This window comes from Apteryx mantelli, chromosome 26 (assembly GCF_036417845.1).
Source record: "Apteryx mantelli isolate bAptMan1 chromosome 26, bAptMan1.hap1, whole genome shotgun sequence".
NCBI lineage: Eukaryota > Metazoa > Chordata > Aves > Apterygiformes > Apterygidae > Apteryx > Apteryx mantelli.
In genome coordinates this window covers 4,999,019-5,011,856 of record NC_090003.1, presented here as the reverse complement: position 1 = coordinate 5,011,856, position 12,838 = coordinate 4,999,019, and the positions used below count along the sequence as shown (strand labels likewise).

At 55.0% G+C, this 12,838-nt stretch overlaps 1 protein-coding gene across 4 annotated transcripts in view; it reads left to right on the top strand.

The window, feature by feature from the left end:
* Positions 1-12,838, top strand: part of SAMD11 (sterile alpha motif domain containing 11) — a 139,790-nt gene that overhangs the window by 109,605 nt on the left and 17,347 nt on the right. For all 4 annotated transcript variants that reach the window (XM_067311204.1, XM_067311207.1, XM_067311206.1 and 1 more), the window contains 3 exons: positions 3,675-3,822; positions 12,249-12,364; positions 12,740-12,818. In XM_067311204.1, the coding sequence (XP_067167305.1) occupies positions 3,675-3,822; positions 12,249-12,364; positions 12,740-12,818 (343 nt within the window). The remainder of the gene's footprint in view (positions 1-3,674; positions 3,823-12,248; positions 12,365-12,739; positions 12,819-12,838) is intronic.

The following is a 12,838-nucleotide window of genomic DNA, read 5'->3' as shown; positions in this document are numbered from 1 at the left end:
CAGGAGAGGCTGCAGAGGGGTGGGCTAAGTGACTGAGCTGTCTGGATCGGGCTGAGCAGGGCCAAAAGAAGAGCTGACACTCTTCCAGTCTTGGAAGCAGAGGGTTGGAGCACCACTGAAAACTGGTGCAGTGCAAGAATTTGTGCCCCCTGTGCTGCTTCCTACCTGAGGCCCTGGAGGGCTGGCTCCAGAGAAGGAGCACGAGCAGCATCAGCAAAGCATCCGGCAAGAACTGGAGGAGAATCTCCAGTCTGGAGTGTAAATCCCCAGGGCTTCTTGTTAGGCTAATGAAGAGGCTGTCTTCCCTTCCACTCTGATTTGATTGGCGTCTCTGGGGGTAGGAAAGCGATCCGTTTTGCTGTAGGGTAAGGATTTGCTCATCAGCAAAGGCATGGCGTAAACGTATGCTGACACACGCTGTAGCGAACGTGGCACATGCCTCTCTACGTGGTGTTCAGCTGCCCCACGTATTTACAAAGAGGTGCAGAGCTCCTGCAAGTGCAGCACTAGGTATGGGGCAGCGGCATGCACTGTAGGGCTGGGGTTTCCACACATCCATGCAGTGACCGCAAGCACAGTACACGAAAGGACAGTATATCACATGCATCATGCGCAAAAGGGTGATGTATCAGACATGCAAATGCTGAATATCCATAGACACTGGTCTGTGTAGACCATGTTGAGTACGACAGAGCATGTACTCCGTACAAAACGTGCTATATGTACCTGTATACTAATACACATCGTGGTGTGCCACTTAACCCGGGCGCCGGATGGCCGGGGGACATGCAGGACATGTACATCCAGGCAGAGCGTGTGCTGCATAACAGCTGGTATCGCCCCCTTCTCCCCTCGTGTAATGAGTAAAGTAGCTCATTACATTAAAAGCCTGACGTATTTTTTATGATTATGATTAATTTGTCTCCTCAGCATTTGCTGGGGGAGGGGTCACGCTGAGGTTTTGGGGTGGGCAGAGGGAGAAAAGGAGTCTGCACAGGCAGACTCTCTTGTGTAACGTTGACAAGACAGAACTTAGTGTATTTTGGATCGTCTCCCCACCACAGGGCTCTGGTTGGGCTATAAATTATTAGTGCCAGTACAAAGCGCAGTTTATCTGCGGGCTCACATGGAGGCACCAATAACATTAATAATTTAAAAAATGTTAATAATTTAAAAATCTTTTTTTTTTAATTGCTTTTCTCCCCCCCTTCTCCGTCCCCCTTCTCCCAGTGGCATTCATCCCGCATTCTGAATTCAGTCTGTCTCCGTGCCTGGAACCTCCATCCGCCAGCGTCCCCCTGTCAATCAAGCTGATTTCCCAACTGTCAGAGTGCAGGATTGTAAATAACAGATCCTCGGAGGGGGGGGCTGTGCGAGGAGGCAGGGAAGGAGGGAGGGAAAGAGGAGCCGAGAGGGTGTGCGTGCGGGGGGTTGTTGCGGTCATTCAGGATCAATGCAGCTTCTGGAATTGGCTGCATGCCAGACTTCTAAATTACAGGCGCTGTGGCAATAAGGAGTGACCTGGGTTTTTCAGATAATTAATTTATAAACATCGAAGGTGCATGGTCCCTGGCTTGGAGATTTCTCTAGGCTTTTTATGTGATCTAATGGGGTTTGTTGTTTCACTCTCTCTTACATATCTTTGCAGTTCAAAATTGTAGATCATTTTGATGTTTGTTCCCTCATTTGGGGGACTGGTGCGTGCACATGAACGTGGCTAGAAACATTCAAGGACCAAAGTCCTGCTTATTGACAACACAAATAGCAGCTGTGACGGCATTTCCATCCCAACTTGCTGTCCCACCACAGGGCTTCAGCCCTGACCACCCCAAAAATTGGGGATTGGTGGGGTTCAAACCGGGTTGGACGTGTCATGTGGTTAATGGGAGCATGCATGGCTGGGAACTCCAGAACCAGAAGGAAAATAGCGCGCTGGTAAAGGAAAGCAGGGAGAGGGCAAGTCTGTCACTGCCAGGGTTGTGCAGCACTCTTGCGTTGACTTTGCCTTATGAGTCGGTTGCCAGGGGAGGACTAATATGCTAGTGCATGCGGAGTGCTTTGAAATCGCAGTATACAAGTTGATCCTGACCAAGGTTTGCTCATTAAGATAAATCTTCCTCTCCCTCCCCTCCCCTCCCGGCTGTGTTTTGTTTCCCTTTGCAGAGTGAGTGCATGAAGGAGGTTTCCTGTAAGTGTGCGTCTGTGTGTCTGCATTTCCTGTGTGTCATGCGAATCGCAGCAGAGGTTTTGCTGTGGGATTATCAAGCGAGTTGTGTATCAGGTGTCCTCAAATAAACAGGGGACTCCAGATGCTTAGCTGCAAAAGAGTAGCACGCTGGAAAAAGCCTCTTTCAGTGCAACTGGTACTTGTGTCCGTGTCACTTGACCTTCTCATGGGTCTGTCCACCTGTGGTGTTCTTGGGGGAAGGCAAGTGGAATAGTATGCTGTGGTACTAGCATCGCCTTGTCCCTGGAGCATCTCTCTTCCGCCCTGCAGCCTGCGCTCTTACCAAAGTGCTGTGCCTGAGGCTGGAGGGGGCCCCTTGGTGCACCCCGTCGCCCTCCGCTCTGCGGTCCAGCCCTTTCCTGGTCTGGGGCAGAGCCGTGCTGGGGCCAGCCGTCCCCCCTCGCTCGGGCGAGGGCCGCAGCCGGCCGGGGGCTCTCGGCACGCCTAGGACAGTGCTCCGGGCTGGCCTGGCAGGGGGGCCGGGTGGTCCCGAGGCGGGGGAAGGCCGGTGCCGCTGGCATCGCTCACCTGGCGTCGGGGCTGGCAGCGCGCCCCGGCGATGCTGGGGGAGGGGGGGGGAAGGCTGCACCGATCAGCGCGGGGGGGTCCCGCGGGTGCCTTCCTCCCCGGCAGCGGGTCGGCGCGGGGAGGGAGGGAGGGAGGGAGGCGGCGGCGCCGGTGCCGCGGGGCCCGAGGTGCCGCTCGGCGAGCCCGGGGCGGCCGCGGCGCGGAGCGGAGCGGGCGGTGGCTCGGGAAAACCTCCCTCTCCTGCCTGTCTCCCCCCATCCCTCGCTCGCTCGCTCGCTCCCTCCCTCCAACAGGAAGGCAATTAAGCAGCAATCCACCCCCTCCCGTAGTTGCACAATTTCCTCCGCTGCCAAACTCCCTTGGCGGCGGAGGCGGATCCCGCCAAGAGCCCGCTCCGCCGCGTGAGAGCCCGGGGCAGGGAGCCGCGGGCCGGCCGCGCTCCCCCGCCTCCCCGGCGCTCGGCAGCTCGCCGGGCTGCGGGGGCCGGGAGCAGCGCCGGGGGCTGCGGGGAGCTGCGGGGGCCGGGAGCAGCTCCGGCGCCCCGGGGGGGCTGCGGGGAGCTGCGGGAGCCTGCGGGGGCCGGGAGCAGCCCGAGGGGCTGCGGGGGCTGCCGCGGCCGGGAGCAGCTCCGGCGCCCCGGGGGGGCTGCGGGGAGCTGCGGGAGCCGGGAGCAGCCCGGGGGCTGCAGGGACTGCGGGAGCCGGGAGCAGCCCGGGGGCTGCGGGGGCTGCGGGAGCCGGGAGCAGCCCGGGGGCTGCGGGGGCTGCGGGAGCTGCGGCGGGCGCGGCTGCAGCGCGGGGAGCTGGAGCAGCCCGGGGGCGGAGGGGCGGCGGGCGCCTCGGTCTGTCCGTCTGTCCGTGGGGCGGCGGGGGCGGCGGGGCCGGCGCGGGGCTGCGGCTCATCCCTTCGCTCTCCGCAGATCTGCTCCGGGCGCGGCAAGAGGCGGCGGCGGCGGCGGCGCGCAACCCCGGCGCGATGGAAGCGCACATCCCCTCGGCCAGCAACTCTTCCAGCCAGCGGAGGAAGCAGGGCCTTCCCCAGCACAGGGACACCCACTTCCCCGAGAGGTACGGCGGGGGCGGGGGCGGCTCCGCCGGGGACGGGGCCGGGACCGGCTGCCGCGGCTCCCCCCGCCCCGGGGCGGGGTTTGCGCCGGCCGCGGTGGCATCGCGCGGGGGGGGGCCGGGGGGGCCGGGGGGGCCGGGCAGCCCTTCCAGCGGCGGGGTCGCTGCATGGGAGCCCCCTCTCCGGGGGGGGGGGGGGGCGCGGGCCACCGCGCAGCCTCGGAGCAAGCCTGGAGGGGCGCTCCGGGTAGGGGCTGGGGGTTCCCTGGAGGCGCGCAGATGTGCCCCAGCAAGGCCCCTTCGTGCCTCCCCGGACGTTTGCACCCCTGCGCATTGCACAGGTGCCAAAGCGCGGCTTCGCGCGTGTGCCTGCCCCATGCTGGGGCGCGTGTGCGCGAAGGGGGCCCGTCCGGGCTTGTGCACGCGTGCGTTTCGGTCCAGGTTCACAACTGACTCGCTGGTGGGGGCTCAGTTCTGCCTTAGATCTCTAGAGTAGATGCTAGGCTCTAACCCATCCTTTGGTACGGAGCAAATTAAGCTGTTTAAGTTAGCGTTTTATAGCTTCCCCACGTAAGAACAAGAGAGAACAAATGCCCTGACGTGGAATAGAGCAAGAAGTTTTCTTTTTTGAGAAAGAGGGAGCTGAGGCTTCCCCTTTCCACTGACAGGAGGGGTGGAAAGCTGACTTCACTGCCTCCCAGGAAATTCTAGCTCATGTGTCTTGCTTTGTGCCCTAAGCCATTGCCTCTGCAATCAGGAACTTTGCAGGGAAAATAAATTAAAGCTGCATGCATTTCTGGCAAGGATAGTAGAGGATAGAAGAAGTGGAAAAGGGTCTGGCTGTTAGGGGATGTAAAGCCTTTGGGTATCATGGGACAAGTCATGGAAGGCTCCAGTATCTAAACTTTTTTGGCTTTTGTCTTGGGATGCATGGCAGGCTGGAATGCTAATTCTCAGCATGTATATGTACATGTTGAATCTGGAGCTTTTTTTCTCCGCTTTATAGCCTTGGAGATCCATCTGTTTTTCCCTCTTTCTGACCAATAGGTGTGCAGCGGGTAGGGGCTGGGCAATCCTGGTAAACCTTTTTCCTACAGGGTGTACTTTGGCTAACCCACCTAATAAAATCCAATGCGGCCCGTGTGGATTGTAGGCAGACCTGTCAGGAATGCGGAGATAGATGAGTTTCAGTGTAGCCAGTCGTCAGGAAAATTTCTCCAGCTATGTGTGGCCTGGAGAAGCGCCAGGCCAGCCGGAGGCTTGGCTGCGAAAGCATGTACGGAAGGGTGGAGGTTGCTTATGAGGAGGTGCTGCGCACAGGAGGGGAGAACTGAAAACGAATGAGATATGTATCGCATCCAGAGGTATGTGCCGCTCGCTGCCAGACGGGCGCTCCGACTAACGAAGCTAGGCTAGGCCAGAAAGCGTTAAACCTTTTGGGAAGAGGGTGTTATCTAGCAGCCTGAGCAGGGGCTGGAGGTAGGGCTTGTGTTCCTCCTCGGTTGTGGGATGGGGAGGGAAGTTACCAGCTGGCTCAGGGGACGGCGACTGAAGGCCAGGACTTAAGGCTGGAAGAGACCACTACTTTTAATCCTGATTCAGTTATCCAAGTGGACCCGCAAATAGTTACACTGATATGAGTCGGGGTGGGGGGAATCCCGGCAAGGCAGGCGGTGGGGAGAGAACATGCAGGGACACAGCCTACCTTTGATGTTGAGAGAAACGTCTGTGGGACCTTGGGTTAAGTCTGCAAGAGTCGCTCTGTGCCTCAGTTTCCCTTGCTGCGCTGCAACAGGGGTTCTCATTTTGAAAGCGAGTCGTGCTCTCTGCTTGGGAAGGCCTTTGAACACCTCGGTTCAAGGAGCAGTGTAATGTGACGTGTTGCAGGGAGTGAGGGTGTTTGCACCTCCTTGTAGGGGTCTAGCTATCTGCATATAAGCAAGACCAGTCCTTGGCTCTGGTGGGAACAAAACAAAGCAGAGAAGCTGTATGTGCTCTGTGGCCTTGTTTCTGTGCAACAGCCTGCAGAGAGTGAAACAAGGCTTATAGCGTGTTTTCAGCCCTGGTTTTGTTTCCCCACTGGGCTGCACATACAGGAACTGCCCTAAATGCCTGGGTAGAGTAATCTCCAAGGAGCTCTGAGACAAACCGTGTGAAACATTGCCTTGGTGGACCTGGCTGGGCACCTCCTGTGCTTCCTTCTTCCTCTGTGCCAAGACACGGTGGAACAAACTGATCGCTCTTCTGCAGCCATCCCCTACCCAAAGAGGGTGTGAGAAGGCTGCTTCCCTGCATGGCCTACCGCCTTGGCCGCACTCTCCAGTATGATAATCCTCAGTTAGGAGAGCCGAGACATCCTGCTGGGAAACGGGAAGCTACAAGTGTGCCCCGTGGTCATGACTTAGCAAGTCTGCTTGACGTTAGTTAGCATGATTGTTATTTCTCCCCAGAGACCTGCAGTCACCTGAATGTCACTAAGGGTCAGCCTGTATCACTCTGCTCTCGCTCATAAAGGCCTGGTTGGAGCTGTCACATGCAAACTGGTTCTTGCTGTTTTGCCAGAGCACCACAAAGGTTTTTAGGCATGCTATGAGAAGCTACGGCCATGTGTTGCAAAGCGGTAAAGCGCTCTTTGGGTTAATTTCTCTCTTCCCTTCTCCCTGTTGCTATTAGCCTTGGGTTTTGTATTTGGCTGCCATGGTCTTTGTCAACAAGGTAAATCAAAGCAGCCTTTGTGCACGTTTATTATGAAGGTGAGGAAATTTTAAAAGGTTTAGGTAGGCACTGACAAAGGAGGAGGAAATGAAGAAATCTGGCTCGTGTAAGTAGGCAAACTGTAGGTAGATTTATGGCATCGCCTTTCCCGGGAGCAGAGGTAATAATGCATGATTGCAGGGGGATGTGAGCTGTTTGGCATGGTGTTAAAATTCCATTTCAGCTTCCTATCGGGAGCTCTGTGGGGATCAGGTCAGCTCTCAAGTGCCGCAGCTTCGTGGGCAAGAATAATTAGCCACTCTGTACTCCAGCCATTGCGTCTAGCAAAGCAAGGGCGAAAAACCCACACTGGTGACCCAGGTTTATTTACCAGGGTGGTGCCGCTTCCTAGCAGAGACAGGAATGTGGAGACCTTGTCTGCTGGTGGGAACTGTACATACAGCTTTCCAATTTCTTGGAGTGAAGGGAGTGGGAGGTGATTGAACACCTGGGAAGATTGGTGTGTCCATATTTTTGCCAACTAGTTAGCATTTATCTTTACTGGTCAAAAGCAGGCAAAACAAACAATAAACAAACAAAAAATGATGACATTAGTGCAAGGTTGGCTCTGAAGGGGGTGATACGCACACGTGTGTGCACACAGACCCACTAAATGTGCTTTTTCGGTGACCGGGTCCCAAGGTTCCTTGAGCAGAGTCATGGTCCCTTCACCTCTCTGCTCCGGCTTCCTCCTCTGTCAAAGAGAGTTAGTAAAACTGTTGCGCCTCACAAAAGGTGTTTCTGGCCGGAAGTAGACTTAAGCTACTGGCTTGAGAATCCATTTGGTTTCATGGTTTTGGTTTCCTAGATCCTTCTCTAGATTGGTTCAGACTGGATTAGAGAGTGCCAGGACCCAGTGGTTCGTTTGAAAAGACTGTTGAGTCCAGTGTTTTAAAAAGACTTGGAAGAGGAAAGGGTACAACAGTATCACTCTAACAACTCCAGCGTGGAGCACTTCCCATCTCCAAGCTGCTCTGTCTCGTGTAGAACCAGCAGGTGGCTGAGCCCTGCAGAGGTGCAGGGTTGTTCGGATCCTGCTCTCCCTGTTCGAAGCCTGTTGGCATGTACTTGTTTTTTCCAGAGTCGGGTGGCCAGGCATGGTCTTACCCAAGGTGCTCGTCCCATGGGCGTGCTGACGAACTCGGTTCTGTCTGTGCTGTAGACCTCGAGCTGAACAGACCCTGCTTCTCGCCAAAGCAGGCCTGATGTGTGTGAAGCCCGGGGGAGACTAGCATTCACCCCCCTTCAGGGAAAAACATTTATACCCTGAAAATAGAAGGCATTGCACACATTCTGGACACCTTCTCTCTCCCACACTTACCTACACCAGCCTCACATCCCCTTCTTTGCTCTAAATGCTGCGTCCATCTTTCTCTGTTTTTTGCCCTGGGTTGCTCCCCAGATCCCAGCTGGGTGAGTGTCATGCAGAGCAGCAGTCAGAGCTTGATCTCATTTGACTAATTTGGTTTTAACTCCGGTTTGGATTCTGACGGAGAGATTTCCCCCGGCATAAACCAGGCCCTCTATGGGTCCAGGCCTAGTCACTGTCCCACAAGGGCAGCGCAATTACTTACTGTCTCTTTGTGCCTGGAAATCCCAAACAGCGTTTTTAGAAAGCCCTTTCATTTTATTTAGTTTCCCTTCCTGGCACAGACAGTGTCTATGGATGGCGAACCAGCAAGGAGCTGTGTGCTGCTTGCCTGTTACCTCAGGTTTGAAGTGTCTCTTCCTATCAAATGCAAAGCAGAAGAAATCAGGGCTCTCATGCATTCCTTTTCTCCCCTTCTTCCATCCGTTCTAAATTTATTTCCATGCCTTGCCGGTTTCAATCTTCATTTCCTGACCCTCTCACACATCCCCAGTCACAGCCTCTGCTCAGAGCCTGCCTTTGGAGCTTGGAGCGTGCTGGGAGAGCGCTGCTCTGGGCTTGGGAGGATATGATGGGGTTAAAGTGAGAGGCTTGATTTTAACAGTATAATGTGTAACCCCATAATGACTTTAAATATTGATTATTTGAAGGCCATTAGCGCTTATTGTTAAAGAAAAGTCAATACTTTTTAAGCCTTGTGAACCATTTGTCTCCTGTTAAAGGACATATCAAATTTAGCAGCATGCGGTGCAAATCCCCTAATACCCTGCTCACAAGCCTCCAGCTGGCATATTAAAAAAAAAAAAAAAAGGGGGGGTGGGAGGAAGATGCAGTAGCATTCACGGAAGGGCTCTCTGCAAGGCAGGGACAGGGCTTATCAGCTGTAATTGCCGCGGGATAGATCGGTTCTCGGAGTATGGGGCTGTAATTCAGCCCTTACTCGGGGAGCTGGAAGAAGAGGAGGAAGGTACATTAAAAGGGAGGTGAAGGCTGATACCTACCTGAGAAAGTACCCGAGGGTTTGTGTTGTGAGGCCCGTCGGTCTAAAAGCGTGGTAGACTCTGTTACGGTCTCTGGGGCTTTTTGCTCCGGGGTTGCCAGTTAATTTCCAAGCTTGCTTGGAAGCGATTGGCTGTGTCTGCAGCAGGTGAGGGTTTCCCAGCTCCATGTCAGGACTTGATCCGGTCGCACTCCCTCCCTCCCGTGCCAGGTTTCCGTGCCAAGGATGCAGGCAGATGGGCTGGAAGGGAGCAGTGGCAGGCTCCAGCAAGCTCCTTGCCTGGGCAGCCAGGAGACTGGGGTTGTGGGACGCCAGCCCTTGCTGCTAACGCGGGCGGTGTGGCTCGCTGCTCCTCGGGGCTGCGCGGGATGAGCCAGGGAGTACCGGTCTGTCTGCAGGGAGAAGAGTCCCTTGTCTCCCAAATGCCAGTGCAGAGGGGGCTGATGAGCGTGGCTGCTTTCTTCTGAGCCATCCGCTGCTGGGGGCTGATGCTGAGCACTAGGGGGATGGCGGGAGAGCAGCAGTGATTTCTTCGTGTTTGGCCATATGTAGCTTCCCTGCTCTGGCTCCAAGCTGCAGACTCCACAGGTCTTAACAGTGCCAGTCGTGGGACCTGCAGCTCACCCCGTCTCTCTGGCCTCGCTGAGCAGCTTTGTCCTACGTGCGTTTCTGGTGGAGAGCTCCAGCTTTGCTCTGGGGTCTCTGTGTGGTCTGGTTTGCATCTTGCCTTGCAGCTGTGTCAGGCTGGCATGATGACAGCATGTATAAATGCGTCTCTCTGAGTTTTCCAAACCTTTGGACTGAACCCCAGCATGGGTTGCATGTTTAACCTGCCATGCCTGCCATGTGTGTGGCAGTGCGATCAGCGACTGCTTTCTCCCACCTTCACCCCTTCCCGAGCTGGCGCATCACTCATTTGCCAGTCCAAAGTGTGAGCTGATCCCTGGCCTTGAACGGCAGGGAGGTTGGCTCAGTCGCACAGCTGTGATGAGAGGACAGAGGGAATCAACTGCAGGGTCTTGAGGAGATGCGAGTTCCTTAGGGACAGAATTAGGCCCTGTAGTGCAACATTAAAGCATAAAAATAGGCTCTGATTAACACTGTGCTGCCACCAAAGTGATAACCTTTTATTTTTCTAGTGCCCAGTCCTGAGCCCCATCGAACTGCATGCTTCCTGAGCACAGGTTTTCTCTTCTTGGTGAAAACCAAGAGGCCTTCTTTGTTTTTAGTATTTCCTTCTGAGCTCTCTGTGTGCAGCCTGCACCTGGGGCTTCTGTGCGTCGTTCGCTCTCTTACAGAATCCCCTTTTCTGCATTTGTAAAAGGCAGGGGGGACATGGCCACTGCTTGCCTGGCCGTGCAATGGTTAAAAGCGACTTGATTTCCTAAATTGCTTCTTATAAAACGAACAGCACGTCTGCCAGGCTCGTCTCCCCATGATTACAGCTAATTACGATCGAACGGACACCTCCTAGCCCCCGTCATGCCGCTTTAATTGTCCGTTATTCATCTGCAGGCTGTCCAGGGTGGCAAAGCACTTGGCAGCCCAGCGACCGAGGCCTCGGCTAATTGTGAGGCCTCGGGGATTAGGGCAGGTGATTACACACTTCATGGTGTAATTACATAAGCATCGCTTGGCTGCTGCCCCGGCTCCGAGCCGAAGGTCACGCGCTGCGTTACCTGAGATTAATTGGAGCTGCCACTGAAGTGCGAGGTGCTGGCGGAGCGGTTATACGATTAGCATTAACATTTCAACAGCGACGGATCGATCTGTGGCTCTCCTCCAGACACAGCGAGCTGTGCAATTAGTTTAGAGGAGAGCTAGGGGAGGAAGGAGGCGAAAAGGAGAGATGGAGACAGTCAGAGGAAGGGGAGAAGGAGAATAGAGACAGACGGGAAGGGGGAGGCAGAGACAGGCAGATGGGCAGGGGCAGGGAGAAGGAGGAATTTCAGCCCATTCTGTGCTGTGGATCGGTGTGTAGCAGCATTTTGTTGTGGCTGTTGCACAGAATGAAGATAAAATTATTCCAGGAAGATCTAGGGAAAGGGCGGGAATCCTTTCCTTGCAATGATTGCTGAAAACCTGGTGTTGTATGGAGCTATTTTCCCACCCTTGTCCCAAAATGGTTCTTGTCTGGCTCTTCGTGACCCACAGTGGTAATCCATCCTCAGCTGTGTGGGGTGGGAGCATGGAGAGCGGGGATTCTCCCATTATCCCACACCCACGCACCCTAGGCTGATGGAAGGACCGCGGTTGTGTGTATAGTCTGCATCCTGCACAGTCACAGGCACCTTCTTGCTCCTCCCTCTTTCTTGCCCTCCAGTCTCTCCTGAAGCAGGTTTTATAGGGAGACATCGTAAAATGAAAATAAACGGCACAGCACTTGGCTTTGCCTCTAGATGCCCTGGTGAAGGTAATAATGTTGTAAGTGGCTATCAAAAGGAATTAAGAGACATGCAGCCGGAAAGCAGAGATTTGCTTGCAGGCTCCCAGGGCAGGTTTGACTAATGGAAGAGACCTTGGCTCCTCTTCCCTTCCTGCATATTCTTTTCTTTTTTTCTGCAAGCAAGCTCCTACCTGCTTTGCTTCCGGGCGCTGTCCTCTTGCCCACCCCTCGAACCTGCCTCCTCCAGCTTACGCGTCACCTTGCATCCCCTGTGCCTCTTCTGGTCAGCGTCACTGACTCCAGCGCTGGCCCCGTGGCGCTTCCTGCTGCGCTTCATCGCCCTCCCCATCCCTCCTGTGTCCCTCTCTGCCTCGCAGACCACTTTGCTTTCCGGAATTGAAGCTCACCCCCTGCCCCAGCCAGGACAGTGATCTTTGCAAGGCCTGCCAGCGAGGCCTTCCAGTCCGCACAGACCCTCTCTCCAGCTCCCAAAATATAACATGCCTTTTCTGTTGGAAGGTAGCGGAGATAAAAACTCAGGCTTTTTGGGGGGGGGGGGAAAGGCAAACACAAGGATCATCAGCGTTGCCTTTGCTAGCCCTCAGCAGCCACAGCCCCTTCGAAGAGCCTAGGTGAAAGGCCCCAGAAACAAATATGTCAGAACAGGAGGATGGGAGGTAAGTGGGATCTTTAGAGTCCTGGCTGCTTTCTTCCCCTTCTGGCTCTGCGTCTTTTCTTTTTTCTCTCCCCTTTTTCAAGTCTGGCGTATGGATGATCAGACATCTTTTTATATCAGAACAGACCCCCGTGTCAAACTCAGGTCATCTGTAGAAAGGATGTTCTTGCTGAGCCAGGACTTTCCGATCCTGTTAATGGAGCCTCCAGATTTTCAACATTAATTTCTTTTCTGATTTCTGCAGGGAGATATCCCACCCGCCACCTCTGCTTTCACCTCAGAATGCGCCCCATATTGCTCTGGGGCCCCACTTGAGACCTCCTTTCCTTGGGGTGCCTTCAGCTCTGTGCCAGACACCAGGTGAGTGCGTAAGGAGACGTGCTCGCAGCCAGTCCGGGGGAGTGGGTAGAGAGAAGGTGCTGGCAGCGACAAACTTTCCTTCAGCCAAGCAGCCCGGCTGCAGGTTTTCTGTTTCCCCATCACTGTTGTTCTGCTCACCTGTGTTTTGCAGTGGTCGGAGCAGGCTGCCTTGGCTGCCTTTTCTCTTCTGCTCCCCGTCCGCCTCCCTGGAACGGTGGTTCAGTGGCAGGCTGCACTGCCTTGGGAGTGGGAGGAACAGACGTGCTCACAACTGCCCTTTCCTGCTCAGCTAGTCCTCTGGAGAGCTGTCCCTGAGTTAGCAAGGAGTGCGTGCTGGCACGAATAACCCCATGTTATTATTTTGTCCTTCCCCAGGTTATGGGTTCCTACAGCCAGCACAAGCGGAGATGTTTGCACGGCAGCAGGAGATGCTACGAAAGCAAAACCTGGCAAGGTAAAGAATGTGGGGGTCTT